Source organism: Miniopterus schreibersii, assembly GCF_964146895.1.
Source record: "Miniopterus schreibersii genome assembly, chromosome: 1".
Classification (NCBI taxonomy): domain Eukaryota; kingdom Metazoa; phylum Chordata; class Mammalia; order Chiroptera; family Miniopteridae; genus Miniopterus; species Miniopterus schreibersii.
Genome location: NC_138101.1, coordinates 163,899,177 through 163,919,244, shown reverse-complemented (window position 1 = coordinate 163,919,244; position 20,068 = coordinate 163,899,177). Strand labels below are relative to the sequence as shown.

Genomic DNA, 20,068 nt, shown 5'->3' with positions numbered 1-20,068 from the left:
GTTGTAGGTCTTTGCTTTTCATCACTTTGAATATTTCTTGCCACTCCCTTCTGGCCTGCAAAGTTTCTGTTAAGAAACCAACTGAGAGTCTTTTGGGAGCTCCCTTGTAGGTAACTAACTGCTTTTCTCTTTCTGCTTTTAAGATTTTCTCTTTGTCTTTAACCTTTTGCATTTTAATTTTGATGTATCTTGGTGTGGGTCTCTTTGGGTTCCTCTTGTTTGGGACTCTTTGTGCTTCCTGGACTTCTATGTCTATTTTCTTCACCAGGTTAGGGAAGTTTTCCATCATTATTTTTTCAAATAGATTTTCAATTCCTTGCTCTCCTTCTTCTCCTTTTGTCATCACCATGATGTGAATGTTGATACACTTGAAGTTATCCCAGAGGTTCCTTACAATATTCTCATGTTTTTGGATTCTTTTTTTCTTTTTGCTATTCTGATTGGGTGTTTTCTGCTTCAAGGCTGGACATTCTTGCCATAAAGGGCATGAAGACAATGGCCCCATATGAGAGAGGTTGAGGTTTCCTGTCCTTGTCTTTCCCTGCAAAGGTTGGAGGGGCCCAGGTAACGTGAGGTCAGGCAGAGGGCAGGCAGGTGGTGGTCTGGCCCAGCTCTGGGCAGCTTGCCCTATTCAGCAGCTCCTCTCTACACTGTCCTCTCTGCCCCTCCCCAACCACTGAGTCAATGAGTTTGTAACCCAAGGAGGAGAACATTTCAAAAAATGTAATGACAGATTTTACCCTTCAGTGGTTGAAGTGAGTCTACAACCTCTTTATTTCCTGATGAGGTCTCAAAATAAGAATAATGCTGAAAGAAGAGCTGTTGCTTATGATCTGGAAAAGAGAGGAGGGAAACGAACCTGAGCTTTGAATCAGATGGAGAGAACCTCGAAGGATTCTGCATAGCCAATGATTCCCTAGTGTAACTTGGAGCTTCCAGATGGAACATAGAGCTGGGTTCTGTGTACCCTACTCTCCTATGCCCAGAGGTGGGAGAGGACCAGGTAGGAGAGGGGAAAAAGAGCCACCCTTAGCCAGTTGAGTGACTTGGGTGAGTCACCTAGGTTCTCTGTGCTGCAGTTCCCTCAGACATTCATTTGTGACTGCATTAATTTATTTGCTTGTTCATACAAAGTGCTTTGAGGGTAGATAAACACATGAACCTGTGTTTGTTAACTATTTCTTGATTGTGCATCCTGCCTCCAATTACCGTGGGACCTGTTTGCCATTATTTCAGGTGATCACCTAATAATATAATCCAGGAGTTCCCAAAGCTGACAGAACACTATTGCCAGTGAAAGTTAAGAAAAGAATACATATTCCTCATCTCAATCCAAGACTCATAAAATCAGAATCTCTAGAGATAGGGCCTGGGAATCTATATTTTTAAACATCCCCAGGTATGTCTAATGCCCAGCCAGGTTCTGGAACCACTGACTTAATCCATTTAAAGGGGCCTGTCACCCGGCCATCATGGCTCAGTGGTTGAGTGTCGACCTATGAACCAGGAGGTCACAGTTCAATTCCAGTCAGGGCATATGCCTGGGTTTCGGGCTCCATCCCCAGTAGGGGGCGTGCAGGAGGCAGCCGATCAATGACTCTCATCATTGATGTTTCTGTCTCTCTCTCCCTCTCTCTTCCTCTATCTGAAATCAATTTTTAAAAAACATATTTTAGCCCAGCCGGGCGTGGCTCAGCGGTTAAGCATCGACCTAGGATCCAGGCGATCGGGGTTCGATTCCCGGTCAGGGCACATGCCCGGGTTGCGGGCTCGATCCCCAGTCGGGGGCGTGCAGGAGGCAACCAATCAATGACTCTCTCATCATTGATGTTTCTATCTCTCTCTCCCTCTCCCTTCCTCTCTCTGAAATCAATAAAGACATTTAAAAAAAAAACAAAAAACATATTTTAAAAAATAAATAAAGAAGCCTGTGAGTTCTCGTGGGTTCATAGGTTAACACCTTTCAAGGCTTATGCTAAGAGTGACCCTCAATGCCTGAATCCAAAGGGGTGACCAATGGCAGGAATTTAGAGACCCTAAAAAGTAGGTGGGGGTAACCTGATCAGGAGACAATGCAATGCCTGCATCTAACCATCTGTCTACTCTTTGGGCCACTTTAGATGGAGTTCTTTGGACAAGCGAGGGGAGAAGGGAGGGGATTTGAAATGTCAGGGAGGCGTGAGTGGGAAGGAAGAAGGCAGATGAATGGTGCTGAGCCCAGGGTTGAGACAAGCTCCATGAAGGCAGATGAACCCAGGGTTGAGACAAGCTCCATGAAGGCAGGGTCTTTGTCCCTCTGGGCCAAACCTTCACCAAGGAAGGCACATTAGAATAACACATATAAACACTGGCACCATCAGAACTCAGCTGCCATTCCCCGCTGTGAGCCCCAGCCCCTCTTCACCTGGATAGACACCTATTCACCCTGCAAGGTTCCATCCAGGAGTCACCTGCTGCAGGAAACCTCAGATAGCTGAGCAAGTGCCCTTCCTCTGTGCCCCTCTCACACTTGGGTACCCCCTCTCATAGCCTTATGCTCCACACTGAAATTGTCATATGTCAGTCTCTCAGCCCCCACCTGACTAAGGATGTGGACTATGCTTCATTCACCTTTAAGTCCACAGTGCTCAGCACACAGTAGTGCTCACTAACTCTTTCTTTGAACTGAACTTGTCCGAGCCTCTCCTTGTACAGATGAAGAAGCTGAGGTCCAGGGAGGGCAGGTGGCTCAACTCAGGTCACTTAGCCTATGTGAGAGTAGATCAGAGCTAACCATAAACGTGTCAACAGGCCCAAGGCCGAAAAAGAATGTCTCTCCTTTCACCTCTGGGCCTTCCTCCTCTTTTACCACCTCCTCTAAGTCCAGGTGGCTAGAGCCCTGGACACAGTCAGAATAACGGATGTCCCAATTGTGCCTCAGCTTCTACCCAGAGGATCCTAACATTCTCTGGGCTTTGCTTTCTTCTCCAGTCAAAAAGAATTGCTCTCCTGTCTAGTCACCTTCCCTGGCCATGGGTCTGATGCAGTGAGCTGTTAGGTGTGCACTCTGGTCACATATAAAATATCAACAACCTCATTATGAACCTAAGTAAACAGGCCTGCCCAGATGGAGAACAGGGAGTGCTAAGGCCCCTTTCCAGCAGAGGAGCTGTCAGCCTTCCACATACCAAAAAATTAAAACTATATATTCCACTGAGAAACATCTGCCCCAACTAGTATTATGTTTATGTTTCATTTCCAGAGAAAGAGTTGTTATAAAACTAGGGTGGGGGGGAGGGTTCAGTTCTCTGACCATGACTTGAAAAAACAAGCAAGAATTTATCTGACGTTCTGAAAAGACAAGGGGAAATTTTTACACTGCAGACTCAGCCCCTCTAGGGGTACTCCAGACCACAGCCACCTTCCTGGGAGAGTGGGACCAAGGACGCTCCAAGGTTGGTGGTCCATCTGCAAATGGAACCCATAAGAGCTCAGCCCGGCTCTACTCCCAGCTGCACCCCAAGAGTGAAGACTTAGCTTGTCTCTGCAAATGAGCAGCCTCCTACATTCATCCATCTATTTATTTATTCTACAAACAAATATTGAGCCTTGACTGTGTTCACAGTACTTTGACTAGCACTGAGGGAGAGATTTAAGGATGGATCAGGTTCTCTCTCTGCTATCTAGAGGCAAATTATCTAAAGGAGAGAAAAAAGAGACAAGAGAGGTACAAACAAAGCATTGTAGGAATTGAGAGACAGAGCTTTCAGGCAAGAGATCAAGGAAGGTTTCCTGGAGGAAGAGGCCCTAAAGGGTGGATGGAAGGAGGTCAGCTGAGAGTTTGGGACAAGGAAACTACGTATACAGAAGCAAGAAGGAGAGTGCCAGGTATAGTGAGAAAAGGACAAGTGCCCTAGGAGACTGTCGTCGGAGTGTGAGAGGGGGCATTGTGCTAAATGGCACACACTGGCTGCTCTATTCTTCACGGTCAGTGTTCAGATTCTCATTTTCCCTGCAAATGGATTGAGAATGTCCTTCCCTCTTCTGTTCTGAGTACGTCTGCAACTTAGGAAAAAATGCTGTTTGAATGTAAGCTGAGGTGGACCCAGAAGTTTCCAGGAACAAAGCAGAGAGCCAAGCTTGTGAAATCAACAGCTGTGATGATGCTTGTCAGCAGGCTCTGTGCCCACGAGGACGGGGGCCAGCCCCAGGGCCAGCCTGCACAGGAGCCTGCTCAGGCTTCGTACATACTGCTTGAACTGCCCGCGTAGCTGCTTGTGCACAGAGGCATTTTATTCATTAGTATTGATGAAAAGCTGTGTGCAATGGGGAAAATTTTAAAGTATCTAAATGGCTATCAATAAGAAAAGGGCTGAAACAATGTACATATCCATCAACAGGAGAGTGGTTAAACAGAGAAGTGTGACACTGTGCAACCAGAATAAAGGAGGCAGAGCTGCATTATCCAGCTCCACCAGGCTGCCCCTAATATCTGAGAGGCCTGGGTCAAGAAAGCAAATGGAGGCTTTGGCCACAGCCCAGCATCTTTTCTTCCCATCTACAGTTCCCTCTTGGTAACTGAGGGGCCTCACAGTTATGGACACCCATCCAGTACAGCCAAGCTGTGTATACACCCCCACAAGCAGCCACTCCTGGGCTGGTCAGTGGTGTGATCCACCACCAGAAAGTCAGATCCAGGGCACAGGCCTGACCCAGGCTGTTTGGACAGGAGATTCCAGCATCCTGGGTACCCTGAGAGGTGGGACTTGGGCTCTAGGGGATCTGCCTTCTTGACCTTTAGGACTCTTCACCTCATAGGAAGTGGCAGAGCCAAGGAAGAGTCAGAGCAGAGCCCAGGACAGGGGACCTGGTGACCAGGACTAAGTGTGGCATTGATGTATACTCACATGGAAATTGTATAAGATAATTAAGTGAGAAAAGTACACTACAGAACCATGTATGTAAAAGGATTCCATCTTTTAAATTCCCTATGTAAATGCCTAGGAGGTTGTCTTCACTCCTGTTACTAATGGCAGTTTTGTCTAGAGGACTGGGCTGAGTTGGGGAGAAAGAAGCCTTGCGTGTTTTACTTTGCACAGTCTCCACTACGAACATTGTACAACCAGCACCTATTACATTTATAATCCAAAAAAAATGTAAACAATACTTTTAAAATACGTTAGTACTTTTTGTACCAGTTAAAGTAGGCATTTCCTATATGTGTTCACTTGTGACCAAAAGAAACAAAAAATTTTTTGTTTAAAACCCAATTCTGGACCTTGTCTGGACCATCACTGAGGCTGCTATGGTCATGATCCCCAGATGTGGTGAAAATTCCTGGAACATATGCTTTTTCACATGTCCAGAGGGCCTCACATCTGCTTCCTCAGCAGATCCTTCACACAAAGGCCCCCAATCCTGCCTGATATGTGAGAGCTTCTAAAAATAGATTCCCTGGGCCCTGTCCCCAATTGGATGAATTAGAACCTTCTGGAGATGAGGCCCAGGGACCTGCATTTATAACTCCCCGGTGATTCTATATAGTATCACTTGTTTACCCTGGTGATCACGTGCATCACTGGGAGCTGGGGCTCACTGCCACTCTCCAGCATCATGAGAGAGTATCTATCATACCACATACTAATAGACTGGGAAAAGATCAAAATCCAAAGTATGGTTTCTACTGATTGCATATCGTTTTCATATCATCGTAAAGTCAAAAAATCATAAGTCCAACCATTAGAAGTCAGAAACCATCTGTATGCAAAGAGATTTATTATAAGGAGCTGGCTCATGTGATTATGGAGGTGGGCAAGTCCCAAGATCTGCAGAGCGAGTCAGAAAGCCAGAGATCAGGAGAACCAATGGTGTAGTTGCAATCTGAAGACCAGCAGGCTGGAGACCTAAGAAGGGCTGATGTTTCCATTTGAGTCCAAAGGTTAAGAGCAAGTCAGTGTCCCAGTTCAAAGGCAGTCAGTCAGGAACGATTCTCTTATTTGGAGAAGGGTCAGCTTTTTTGCTCTCAGGCCTTCAATTGATTGGGTAAGGCCCACCCATGTTGGTGAAGGCAATCTGCTTTACTTAGTCTTCCAATTAAAATGTTGATCTCATCCAAAAACATCCTCACAGACACATCCAGAATAATGTTTAACTCAATATCTGGACACCCCATGGCCCAATCAAGTTGACACATAAAATTAACCATCACAGTATTTGCATTTGTTTAAAATACACACAAAGGATTCCCATCTCTGGGTTTTATAGCAGTAGAGAGAGTAAAGGATGTGCTGGCAAACAGAGGGGTCCTCAATTTCCTGGCCTCCTGGAGTCTAGGCCCTGCCAGGCATCTGAGCCACAGTGAACCACAAGCCCCTCCAACCAGCCCAGGAGATATGCAGGTGCCTTCATCTCCCCTCATGCAGGTCCCAGGTGAGCTCTTCCTCTACACCTTGCCCCCAGCCAGAGCAACCCTAGGGCCCTCACCCCCAGCACGGGTTTGCTGTGCTCAGCACTTCACAGCCCCATCTTGAACACATTAGCTACCATACTCACCCTGGCTGGAGGAGATTACATTTTCCGTGGAAAGAGGGAGAAAAAAAGCCTCACTAAAGAAATAGTCTCTCTTTTATTCCCTTGAGTTCTCTGCTCCTCAAGTGGAACCCCCTCCCTGATGCCCCTATCTGATTTCAGGAAAGGAAAATGAAACCAGGAGAGAAATGGAACAAAGAATCTAGAGTGGGTTTGAGTGGAGGAAGGGTGCTGGGAGAGAGGAACAAGTGAGGAAGGGAATGGGATGAGAGAGGGACAAGAGGTCCCTGGGGGACAGGCCTAGCTGGCTCCAGGGAGGGAAGCCCTCTCCCTGTGCTGGGCACTGCATGCCCCCAGAGCTGGGCTTTCTGAACATTCTTGTCTTTCACAATAGTCCAGCTCTGAAACTGACTGGTGTCTCTTCACAGGCTTGTCACATGTGCTGTCTGAACCTCAAATACTAACTGCCTTTCCAGCCTCAAAGCTGATCACATCAAAGTTGACCAAAATCAAATGCAAATTAATTGCATCAAAAGTGAATCATTGAAATGAAAAGAATAAACAGTGATAATTGGATTTCCTGGGATGTGAGGTCCAGGTCTTGCAGAGAGGAGCAAAAAGGCTGGCCAGGGTAGGGATAATACCCACATCTTGGCCCCCAAGGAAAGGCCACACTAAAACACTGGTCACAACAGACAACAGGAATTAGATGCTGGTTTATGTGGAAAAAACTGGGGTAATCAGAGAGAGCTTCTTGGAGCAGGTGGGAATTTGTGCTGGGTCTTAAAGGGATGATCTCCAGGGTAGGGTATGCATACCCCAGAGGATGTGCAGGACATAATACTGGGGCATAGAAACAAAATAATTCAAGTTCTATTTAGATTTACATTTTATTTGAAAAACAGGATTACGGATATTTAATATACAGATTGACAGTTGTACACTGGTTTAATTAACATAAAAACTTACACACATGGGAGGTATATGTTACCTTTTTTTTCTTATAGGAGTGTGCATTTTAAAAGGTTCAGAGACTAAAATTGCCTTGAAGAATGGAGCCTAGGATAAGCAGAAATCAGAATGAGTGTCCATGGGGCCTTGGAGAGGGTGTGAGGTAGGGAGCCAGAAAGCCCTTCTCTTAGCCTGTGTCCTGCTGGGAGCCAAGGAACCCAGGCCCAGTGGTCCATGTCCTGCCTTCCTCAGGTGGCCAGCTCCACGGTGAGCCTCCTCCCTTGGTCAGGCCCTACTTAGAGGGCAGCCACCGGGGAGGGGTCTTACAGGGCCGTGGCTGAAGCCTGCCACCAATTCTGCATCCGCAGTGGCCCTGATCCCCGAGCTCTATGGGAAGAATGCCGGGAGCCCACAGCCAGTGAGTCAGAGCACAGCCTGTGGAAAGGGCCCAATGCTAGCCGCGACCTTTGGGTTTGCCTGCTGTGCTGGTGCCCAAGCCAGAGGGTATAGGGTGTCCAGTCCCTCAGAGGCACAGCAGCCCCAAAGCTGCAGATGGCTATATAAGGCTGAGGCCGCAAGAGGTGGCAGGGGCTGCCAGACCCCAGGAACAATTTGGCGGGTCTTGGTGGTGACGCAAACATTTTCCCTGTGCTTAGGCAGCTCTCCCCTCGCAGCGAGACTGAATCATATCCTCAAAACTGCAAGCCTGACAGGCACACGTAATGTTAGCACTCGAGAATGGCGGGAGGGCTGACCCAGGCCCTTCCTTCATGGCGAAGAGATTTGAGGCAACAAAGAGAACGCTGTCCCAGGAGACGAGTCTCAGCTCTCTGCCACAAACAAACTGTGGGGCATGGGTCAGCTCCCCTCTCAGGGCCTCAGTTTCTGCATCTGTAATATGGGGACAGTAAGCCCTGTTCTGCTACCTTATGTAGTACCACAGAGAGATCAGATGTAAGGGGCGGCTCTTGTTCTTTAAAAAGGACAGAGCCTAGTCTTGCAGCAAATTCAGGCAGAGACTTGGCGGATTTATTGCCTGAATGTCGCATGTTGGCCATTACCAGGCCCCATGGCTTCTAAGCCACCAGTCTTTGTGCATAGCTCACCTTAATCCAACCCCTTCTGCTTCATGGTGTCTTTTACATCTGTGACTTCCCACAGTGCCCCTGAGAGGCAGGCAATTGATAACCCCATTTCACAGCCAAGAAAACCAAGGTCTGGAAAGTTTAATAACTTCTCAAAGCCACACGGCAAGCAGGTGACCGAATCCGGATGAAGAATCAGCCCCTGGATTCTCAGCCCAAAGATCTCACCTTGTGTTGTGGACTCCTCCAAGCAGGCCATGGGTCCTCAGAGTCCTGATCTGTAAAATGGCACGAATTGTGAGGAGTCTACCTGGTCAGCCTACTGGGTGTTTTCTAGAAGACACATGAGGTAGCTTTTCTAGAAGATGGCTATGGTTTTCTTACCTACAACGTATTGTGCCTGATCCTCCCAGAGGCACCCTGCAAGCTGTTTTCAAAGGCTCTTTCCAGAAAGCGCTCCCATCAGACAGGGTGTCCTGGAGGGAACATTCTTCTGCAAGACTTGGTTACATATCAGGTTGACCTTGAACAACAGAGCAGCCAGCAAAGCAAGCTTGGCACCTAAGCCTCTCACACTGACATATCTCTCTCTGTGTCTTTCTCTGTCTCTCTGTCTTTCTCTCTCTGACTGAAAGAAAAAAAAAAAAGAATAAATTTGACCACACAATCCCTTGCAGAATTAAGTAGCCAAAAATCACATCGTCTAGACAAACAGATTTTATGAGTCCAATTAATTCCTGCCAGTCAAAAATGGGCATGCTTAATAAGGGATATATTTAGAATCTGTCATTATCTGGTCTCCAGGGGAGAAACCTCAGCTCTTATTTCATAGACTCTTAATTTCTAACAGAGCTCTATTAACTCCCATGTCAGACCTCTCTTTCTTTCTGGACAGCACAGAGAGTGTGGGAGCGGGAACCGGGGCCAGGGAGTTTCACCAAAAGAAGCTACCAAAGTCCTGTGGAGCCCGAACCTCCAGGCCTGTCCCCTCTCAACCCTCTTAAGTCAGAAAATAAGTGATTTCTTCTTCTTTGGGCCACGTTGCCAGGGGTGGGAAGCTGCTGGGAGGGCAGGGCTCCAGAAAGATCATCTTGCTCCCAGTGTCTCACTGTACCTGTGCCCCAGCCTCCATCGTCATCTACTCTGTCCCGCAGGGTCTTGGAGACCTCTCAGGCTGTGGGAGCTGGGGCACCTCCTGCAATTCCAGCGCAGCTGTCCTGGGAGGGGTCCATTCTTCAGGCACTATTAGCACTAGGGCCTGAGCAGAGGAGGCAGTTGCTGGCTGAGAGCTGGACTGGCACCCAAAGCCTAGAAGGATACAGATGTGCCAGAGGCAGGCGGCACTGACACAGTAGGCAGGTGGTCACTGAAGGGAAACCCTGACTGCTTTCAGGTTTCACTTTATATCAGCACCGGGTTTCCAGCCGGAGGTGAGGCATAGAGGGGGCATTGGGGAGCCTTAAGGAGAGGGCCTGGGGGCCATCCAGGCTCAGGTGGGATTCTCTCTTGCCTCAAGGGAAGTGGTACTACCAGGTTTAGCCCTGTCAGGAAGTAGTGGCCACTCGTATTTTCTAGAAGCATGTAAGCAAGTGTATTAATTTCCAGTGGGTGCATAACAAATTAGCACAACGTAGATGGCTTACAAAAACAGAACTCTATTTTCTCACAGTTCTGGAGGCCAGGCGTTCAAAACAAGGTGCTGGCAGGGCTGTGCTTCCTCAAAAGGTTCTAGAAGAGAATCCTTTGCGTCTTCCAGCTTCCGGCAGCCCCAGGCATTCTTTGGCTTGTGGCAGCGTCATTCTTAGCTCTGCTTCTGTCTTCTCATGGCTTTCTCTTCTTGGTCTCTCCTTTGTGAGTCTCTTATAAAGACACTTATTGGATTTAGGGCTGTTGGGGGAAAGCCCCAAAAGTCTAAATTCAGGATTGGTTCCGCAAAACTGACATGGAGCCTTATTCAAATTCATAAGAGTTTTAAAAGGAGGAACTTACATACCCAGGCAAAGCAACTGCGCTCCCAGTGGTGACCAGCCAGGAATTATCCACTCCCCTCCCAGGACAGGGTCTCTCTTTTATAGGGTGTTAATAGTAAAAGCATATGGTGGGTAGTTACTTAGACCACCAGAAAGAACAATGCATTTCTGTTAGCAGATAACATCAGGCAGTTATCCACACTCTATACATTCATTAACCTCCTTCCTGGGGCCTGACTTTATCTTTGGGCAGCATTCTGGCTTTCTGGGTAGTCGACCAAGCCTGAGGCTACAGAGAGTTAAACAATCACAGAAGGTTGAACACAGAGAGTTCAACATTTCCCAGACACCTTTATTGCTGGAACCATATTAAATCTCTAAAGTGAGTTCCCTTACAAGGGCCCACCTGGGTAATCCAGGATGACCTCATCTTGAGACCCTTAATTATAACCGCAAAGACCCTTTTTCCAAATAAGCTCACAAAAGCATAGGCTCAAGGTAGAAGCCCCAGGTGGCTGGCTGCCTGGCCCACCCTGTGCAAAGACTTAGTGGCTCAGGGGACAGCCATGACCATTGAGAAACATGCCCCACATGTGAGTCACTAGCTCAAAGACTGTCATATAAGGTGAGGAATGAGACCCCTGCAGGTAGTGACAGATGGCAAAAACTCTATGGCTCCAAAATCATTCCTCTGCCAGAATGGCCATTACCACTCTCCTACCATTGACACACTCATATTCAACTGTTAAGACCCAGCTCAAGCATCACCTCCTCCATGATGTCTGCCCTGCTCTCTTCTCCCAGGGAGCCTCCATCCCATTTGTTGCTGTGCCCATGTGATCTTCATCTCTGTATCTCCACATCCTGGCAAGGGCCTGGAGTAGGCCACAGGTCCCATGACTTTACGCTGAAAGCCCACCATCCCTCCCGCACAGAGACAAAGATCTGAATCTGAAGGTTGGCATGTGGCAGCTCCTCCAAGATCCCCCCACCCCACCTTCCCCTCATCGTTGCCCTCCAGGTTCCAGCCTCTACCAGGAAGGAGCATCTCCCAGCATCTTCACTTGCCTTCTCTTCCTTTCTAGGCTCGTCGTGGGCGCTCCGTTGGAAACCAATGGCCACCAGAAGACTGGAGACGTGTACAAGTGTCCAGTGACCCATGGGAACTGCACAAAGCTCAACCTGGGTAAGTTGGACCTCTGGTCTCACCACAAGGAGGCCAACCATTGTCTAGGGTGGGGCAGGCTCTAAAACAGAGTCACACTGGCTCCTCCCAGCTGCCCCAGAGGTGACTGGCTGGTATCACTGCCCCATTTTATAGATGAGGATGCTGAGGCCAGAGAGAAGAAGCAACTTTCCACTGTCACACAGCTTGTTAGGGGCTAGCCAAAAATCAAACCCTGGCTTCCAGTGCCCCAGGGCATTGCTCTTTCTGATTCATCCACTGCCCGGAGCACTAACAACAGCAGCTAACACTCATACATCATATATAATGTTCACTCTGAGTCAGGCACTGGTTTCAGCACTTTTAGGTGTTGTGACTCATTTAATCCCCACAAGAGTTTCTATGAAATTTAATCATTAAACAAAGGAGGAAATGATTATATGTGGAGTGAGGGGACCTGCCAGGGGTCGCCCAGCTAACAAGCAGCAAGGCTTGGATTTCAATCCAGGCAGCCGACAGCCACTGCGTAACACCAGCTTCTGAAATGCAGGCTTTGTTCCTCACTGAAGAGCTGTCAGCCACAGGGAAATGCTGTGAGCAGCCTCAAAGCCTTCCAATCCCTGATAAACTCTGCGTGTGTGTCCGTGTGTGCCCGCACGAGTGCATTCACTAAAGTCCACACACCAGTCCTCTAAAGCACTTCCATTTTGTCCTAAAGGTCAGACAGTGGCCAGGCCACCACTTGCTTACAGGAGAGAGTAAAAGTTCCGTTTGGGCTGAGAATTTCAGACCTTGCCCTAGAGGACTGGCTGCCCCAGGGCCAGGACCCTCAGCCTCCCCCTCTTCCAGAAGGGGAGCCTCTACCCTAGAGCAGTGGGGTGGGGCTCTCTGGGGAGGTGGGGAAGATGGCAGAGCTCCAGGACATAAGTAGATGGATGAAAAGGCCTGCATCAAAGAGAAAGCCCAAAGAACTCAGATCTCAGTGGCAGCCCGCTCTCCCATCACGGGGTGCTGGACGCTCCTGCTGTTCATATCTGCGTCAGCACAACGGGTGGGAAGTTCAAACCCCAGTACAGCTGAGGCCCAGACTTCAGGAGGGAACAGTCTAAGGGAGGTGGGGGCCTGGCTGGTGGCTTATGGATCCTGGTCATTACCACTCTGAGAGTGCAGCTCCCAAAACAGGCCAAGCTGGGTCTCTTTCCAGCTGTGCAGTTTCTTCACTGTGTGTTCATGGGGAGCTCGTATCCTCTCTCTGAGCCTCTATTTGCTTGTGTGCAAAATGAGGGGGGTGGGCTTGATAATCCTAAGATCCATTCCAGTCTAATAGGTCTCCCAAACTTTAATGAGCATCTATGATGTGCTAAGCATGATGCTAGTTACTAAGGATACAGCAGAGAACAAGACACCAAGGGCCCCACTGGAAGGAGACAATAAATGAGTAGACAAACTAAGAAGAAGGATCAGTTCAGCTAGAGATAAATGCTGTGTGATAAACCAGGGTGCGACAAGAGAGGCTAAGTGGGGAGGAGGTGGGCAGGGGTCCTACCTTGGCAAGGTGGCCAGGAAGGCCTCTCTGAGCAGGTAACATTTGAGCAAAGTCTGATGGTGAAAAGGAGTCAGGTAGAACCAGAGCATTCCAGGAAAAGGAAGAGCACATGCAAAGGCCCTGAGGTGGGATGTCTGCTCTGTTGGAAACAGAAAAAATGGCTATATGGCTGGGGCAGAGGGAGCAAGAGGGCTTATGAAAGGTATGGGCACTGGGCTCAGGGCCTGGGCCACCAAGAGAAGCTCCTGGTCCAGGTGGGGACACATGCATGAACTGATCATTTAATTTCCTCTGTTGCTCTGGTTTCCAATGTGGACCCAATTTCCCTGCAAGGGAGGAGCTCCTGCTGGCAGTGAGAAGCCATTAGACCCTGGAAAACATTCCTGAACTGGGACATAAGCTGGGCAGCAAAGTGAGTCAGGGCAGAGGAAAAGTACTGTCATGAAGCCCTTCGTCTCAGGAGTGTCCTTTCCCCACCACTGAAGAGAACATGCACAGCAGGGAGACCATCTGTCGGTTCATCCCCACAGTGGAAAATGCAAGGCAGGGAAACCTGAGTCCTGGGTTTTCCCATGGCCTTCCCAGGTCTGAGCCCTGCCAAGCCAGGAATGTTCTTTCCTCTCTCTCCAGGGAACGCTAACTGGATGTCAGTCATTCACACCTCAGTGTGAAAGACTAGGCAGCTGGTGCTTTCTTCCCAACACCTGGATGAAGTTAAGAGTTTTCATGAGGAGCTATGATTCTGGAAGGCAGGCCCTGTGTAAGGAGAGGCTTATGTCCCCAGACCCTCACAGAGACCTACTGAAAAAGGCGTTGGTCTCTTCTGGTCACAGAGCAGAGGTTAGTGACTGCCCCAAATCCACGAGCAGCAGAAGCAGCAGAAGCAGGGCTTGAGCCTTGAGTCTTTCTTACGGCAACACAAGGGTCTTCCCTACCATGCCCATTGCTCCCGGGCAGGCACAGTTTCACTAAGAACTTCAGTTATTGAGACAAGGGAGAGGAGGAGGGGGCAGGGTGAGGGGAGGGAGGTGCCCCTTAAATAAACAGAGGACAGAATTCTTCAAACTGCTGAGGGGTGGATGTTGCCCAGCTGGGGCTTGGAACTTCCTCTCCAGACTTCTCACTACCATCCAATGTCACCACAGCCCTGCCATCACATGGGAACGTCAGGATGTAACCTTGGATATCGTGGGTTCAAGTCCCCGCTCTATCGTTTACCAGCGATTGCCTTTGTAGGAGTCACCAACCCTTTACGCACCTTAATTTTTCTCAACTATAAAGTGGAAATAGTGACTTCTGGACCTCCCAGGACCAAGAGGGGGTCCTGGAAGGGCACGTGTGGATGGTACTTTGTAAATGATATGAGATGATCTAAAAAAACAACAACACAGGGTCATTACTATTACTTTCTCTCTGGTTTTTTTGGATAGACAAAACAGAAAACATTCCCAGCCACAGCACAACCAAGAGGGGCTGGATTTCAAAAGGAGCCTGACTACAAACTGAGGGAACCCAAAGGGGAGCAGCAGCAAACACAGTCAGGCGGCTGTGGCTCTGGCCTCTGCTCATCTCTGCTAATGCCCACCCCAGGCCCTGCTGGCCTGTGCGCAGAACTGGCCAGCTCTTCCTACTTTCAGTGCCAATGATGCTAAATGCAAACCATGCTCCTGAGGCCTCTAGAGATCACTCCCTCCCCCTGGGGAAGGAGACACTAGATCCACCTCCCAGCAGATTAGGGTCGACTAGTTCTGAGCTCAACAAAATGCCCGACCTGCTCCCCGAAACTCTCCCTCCATGTGCCCATACCTATGTGTGCATGAACATGTGCAGTCAGTCATGCATGCACACGTATAGGCTCACATACACGCACATATACTTACATGTCAACATGTGTCTGAGGAATTCTAGCTCACTTCCTTCCTACAGAATGATCTCATAAAACCTTAACTGATATAATTTATTTAGTAATTCTAATCTGCCACCACCCTCTCCCTGCATCCAGTTGGCTGATAATCCTTCTCTTTGGCATTCTTGACAAGACCTTGTACCTCTACAAGCCCTTGTTAGTTGGCTATTTGCTACCCGTGAGACAGAGTCAGTTATCATCATCAGTTTTTCAGGGGAGCAGAGAACCAGGCCCCGAGAGAGCAGGGCAGGGGATGGGTAAGTTTCGGTGGCAGGTTGGCTTAAAGAAACATGGGGAGGAGACACTGCCCAGAGAAAGCCAGCCCAGGTATGGTGCCCGGGGTGTGTCAGGTGGGACACAAGGGGAATGTTGGGGTCTATCAGAACGCTGGAGGAGGAAAAGCTCTGGAATAGGAAACGGAAGGCTCTGCCATGTGCTTCCTATGTGACTTTGGGCAGGTTGCTTGGCCTCTCTGAGACTCATTTTCCTCATCTCACAGGGAGTTTTCAGAGGAAATAAGACCATGTCTGGCCAAGGCCTCAGTACACCGTGAAGGTCTGCACCAATGTGCAGGGAGAATTGGGGAGGACTCAAGTGACACCAATCCTGTCACAGCCATCTCTGGTGGCCAGTGGCAGCAGCAAACTCTGGGTGGAAGGTGGGCAGGGGGGCTTCAGGCTGAGCTTCTCCCTTCCCCCCCAGGAAGGGTCACCCTCTCCAACGTGTCTGAGCGGAAGGACAACATGCGCCTGGGCCTGAGCCTGTCCACCAACCCCAAGGACAACAGCTTCTTGGTAAGAGCCACCCACCCCACCCTCTCTCCAAGCCCCAGCCCTCCTGCCCCACGGACCCTCCTCTCGGGACCAGGAGAGGCCTCACACACACTCTGCCTGCCCAGAGCTGCCTGCCCGCACGCTCCAGAGAGCAGCTCCTCTGCTAGCTTTCTGCCTGTGCCACTCTGGCTGCTGTGCCCTAAATTTCAGTGTCTGTTGGGGGGTGGGAGAGTCTAGGCAAGAAAAAGGATTGAGCCCTTTTATGCACATACCCTGAGGGTGGGGGACAGAAATCCTGAAAAGGAACAGGAATAAAGGCCAGCAGTCCGATGGGGGCCTCTCCTTTCCTTTGGGGAGCCAAATGTCCAAGGCACAGGCCGAATCTCTGCTCTGGGTTTGATCAGAGAAATAGGACGCACCACACGCCCTAAAAAACTCTGAAGGGAAGTCAAAAATGAGTGAGCACAGCTTTACTACAACCAGGGGAAGGGCTACAGAGCCATGGGCCACCTGAACTACACAGGACTAGAGGGAAGACTTCCCAGAGGAGGTTTCTGTTTCGTTTTTTAAAGAATAGACACCTTAACAATGACGAAAGAGGAGAGGGTACTTGAGCTGAGGTGAGAGAGACATTTATTCATTTTAACTACAGTTATTTTGAGCACTCATAATATACTGAGCCCAGTGCCAGGCACTGGGGATTCAGCAGTCAGCGGAGCCCCTGCCCCTGCAGCTTACATCCTGGTTCAGGGATGAGCAGGGATGAGTAAACAAATGGATAACGTCAACACGATGTTGAAACGGTAAGGACAGGAATGCGTGGAGGGTCCGCAGCCTGCCCCCGTGAGCGCATGCAGGCTTTGCATGCAGCAGGCACGTGCATGTGGCGCGATAGAGGGAGCTGCCTTCCTTGCCACCTGGGTCCAGTGAACCACCATGATCTTGGGTGAAGCTGCGGATTCAAAACAGGATCCTTCTGGGACTTACTCCTAGAAACAGCTATGAGAGAAGATTCCAGAAAAAAATTACCCCAGAAAACCCAATAAAATATACCACTCATGTTAAGATGGGAGGGCTTGTGTCACTCTTTGTTCTTGTCTGTCAGTGCATTTCTGTTGACAGAAGAGACCCCTGGGGTGTGGAGCACAGACACTAGAGCAGTGAGATGTCTGGGATGCTCAGGGACTTGAGAGCACAGTGAGTCTGCTGGCAGAAGTCCCGAGGTGCTCATTGTGTGGTGGGCCCACAGCCCTTCATCATCTCCACCCAAGGGCAGCAGGAACCCGGGCTCTGTCCCCACACATACTTTTCAGGGGCTTTGTTGCTACTCCCTCTTCTCTCTGAGGCTCTTCATCATGTTCCTACTCACTTGATTTCACCTACTTCACAAGGTGGGATGAAGGCCCGAGGATGATGTGACATACCCTCTGGGGTCTCTGTGGGTAGGTTAAGTCCCTGGCATATAAATAGCAACTTTTGTTAGCTCATTAGCTCGTCCACTCATCCATCCATTCATCAATCCATCCCCCAACCAATCATCCATCTCTCCATTTATCTATCCAGCCATCCATTCACTCACTCACCCACTCATCCATCTGTATATGTATTCACCCCCTCCTCCTCCCACCTAATCACCCATCCTTCCATCTAGCCTTCCTACATCCATCCATCATCTATCCATCCACCCATCCATCATCTTTCTATCCACCTATTCGCCCATCCATCTGTCCAGCCATTCATCGTCCTTCGTGCATCATCCGTCATCAACCATGCATCTTCCATCATCCATCCATCCATCCATTCATCCAGCTAGCCATTCGTCACCCATCATTCGCCCTCCCATTCTTTATTCTCCCCCGCTTCCAAAAATAATTTACAGCAGTTTCAACAAAGGATACCAATAAAACCAAACCTTTAAAACCTGAGTAAAAATAGAAAGCTAATTAAATAGAGGGATTGGAAGTGGAATAATTATTCCTCCAAACCAAAGGGAATTTACAGCACAAAATTTAGTCCTGCGTTTCCCAGCAGCAGAAGAAAAATCGAGACGTGGAGCTGGGCTTTCATTTTTAATGAGACACTGAGAGTAACTCATTTCTCAGTCTTTAAATGAGGGGTTGATATCAATGTTTTTGGTAGCAAATTTCAGAGAAGGAGTAGAGACATTCTTTTTTCTACCCCTAGTAAGAGCCATGGACATGTCGGCAGGATGAAGTCCTAGAATTTTGCCCAGGAAGGACCTTTAGGGAATGGAGGTGACCTGTCTGAACAGGTTACCTCCATTCCCATGGGTGAAAGGGCTTCCCCAGTCTGTGTGGCAGGTGGGTGGGCAGGTAGGGTGAAGAGAAACAACCGTAGATGGTGGGATGGAGAATGAGACCTTTGTGAATAGATAAAGGGGGACTGTAGGGTTAGTTTTCCTCCATTACACCTGAAACCAAGGAAACTGGCAGCAAGAGAGTTTAGGTGGACTCGAAGAAGACCCTCTAAAGCCTGGGGACACCAACACTCAGATAGGAGATGTCGGCCTTGGGTCATGGAGGTTGGGACTAGGCCGAAGGCTGCCAGGCCTGGACCCACCCTGAGACCCCCACTGACTTGGGGTCTATGCTATGTTTCCAGGCCTGCAGCCCCCTCTGGTCTCACGAGTGTGGGAGCTCCTACTACTCCACAGGGATGTGCTCGCGAGTCAACTCCAACTTCAGATTCTCCAAGACTGTGGCCCCAGCTCTCCAAAGTAAGTGGCTTCAAATATGTAGACTCAGGCTGAGCAGCCAACAGTCCATGGGAGGCTTGGGGCTCTGGTCACTGCTATTCTGCATCTACAAGCAGCACTGGGACTCTGCTCTGGCTCTGTGGATGACCAGGACAACTCACTTGACTTCCCTGGGCCTCTGTGGGGTCATGATCTTGGCTCACCCTCCCCCACAGATTAAAGATGGAGGGCAAATGAGCTAAGGTTCTAAAGGCAATCCTGGTAGCCAGAAAAGCCCACTGCAAACCCAGCCTGAGTGAGGAAAAAGTTGCTGGGCCCCATGTACAGCAGGCAAGCTATGCCCTGCACAATCCTGGGGACATTGTTCATTTAGACTACAATGTGAATGGTGCCCTTTAATGTTATGCAGTTCAGTTGCCCTGTAGGTGGAAAACCAAGGAGAACAGAAATATCCCTGGTAATAGTCCCATTGAACCAGTGTCCCTCGACCTCAGGAAGCTCTGCCCTATTTTCCCAGAGACTCATGGAACATGGAACCTCACATGCACTCCCTATCCACCAAGAAAATCTGGGAAATAATGCTCAGACTGCCTCCTGCAAGCCCGGACTACTTGGCTCCAAGCCTCACTATTTCCTCTGGGCTAAATACCATTGGCCAAGCAGCTGCTCCCTGTTTTATTGAGGGTGAGGGGATTAGTGCCTCTGGCTGGCTGCAGCCTCCCTCCAAACAACAGGGCCCAGTCAGTGATGGAAAGATGATGCTTGCAGAAGAGACAAGGAAGCGTCGCTCCAATTGGGGCTAGAAAGGGGTTGTCTTAGAGCGGTGAGGAGACATTGATTCTATTCTCACAAAATGGGAGAGGGAAAGGCAGTGCTGGGGCTCTGGAGGGGGCCGGAGGTGTGTGCAGGGACCGTCACCTCCCCCTCCCACAGGGCTGCTATTTCCTCTCACCAAGGTATGACAGTCTCAGCCTCCAGAACCTCCTGTGGTGGAGGCCTCCCACCCAGATGACCAGCTGCAGAGCCTGGGGAGCTTATCAGATACAGATCCCAGGGTGGTTCTCACTCAGCAGGTCTGATTAGCCAGCTGCAGGGTGTGTGCTCGTGTGTTTGTTTCCGTGGAGTGGTCAGTCATGTTTAGGAACCACATACCTAAAGCAAGATTCTTCCCAAGATATCTAATTTTATTTTTAATTTAAATTTTTTTTTTCAATTACAGTTGATATTCAATATTATATTGGTTTCAAGCATACAGCATAGTGGTTAGACATTTATTTAACTTACAAAGTGATCCCCTGGATAAGTCTGGTACCTCCCTGAGATCATATAGTTATTACGATATTACTGACTCTATGCTGCACTTTGTAACTGCCAGTTTCTTAATCCTTTCACCTTTTGCCTAGCCCCCAACCCCCAATTTGTTTGTTCTCTGCATCTATGAGTTTGTTT

At 49.0% G+C, this 20,068-nt stretch overlaps 1 protein-coding gene across 3 annotated transcripts in view; it reads left to right on the top strand.

The window, feature by feature from the left end:
• Positions 1-20,068, top strand: part of ITGA11 (integrin subunit alpha 11) — a 117,437-nt gene that overhangs the window by 43,790 nt on the left and 53,579 nt on the right. For 2 of the 3 annotated variants that reach the window (XM_081124049.1, XM_081124048.1), the window contains exons 3-5: positions 11,599-11,699; positions 15,833-15,924; positions 18,526-18,640. In XM_081124049.1, the coding sequence (XP_080980175.1) occupies positions 11,599-11,699; positions 15,833-15,924; positions 18,526-18,640 (308 nt within the window). Of the gene's footprint in view, positions 1-11,598; positions 11,700-13,968; positions 14,065-15,832; positions 15,925-18,525; positions 18,641-20,068 lie in introns of those variants that run through there. The other variant, XM_081124050.1, reaches the window with a different exon arrangement.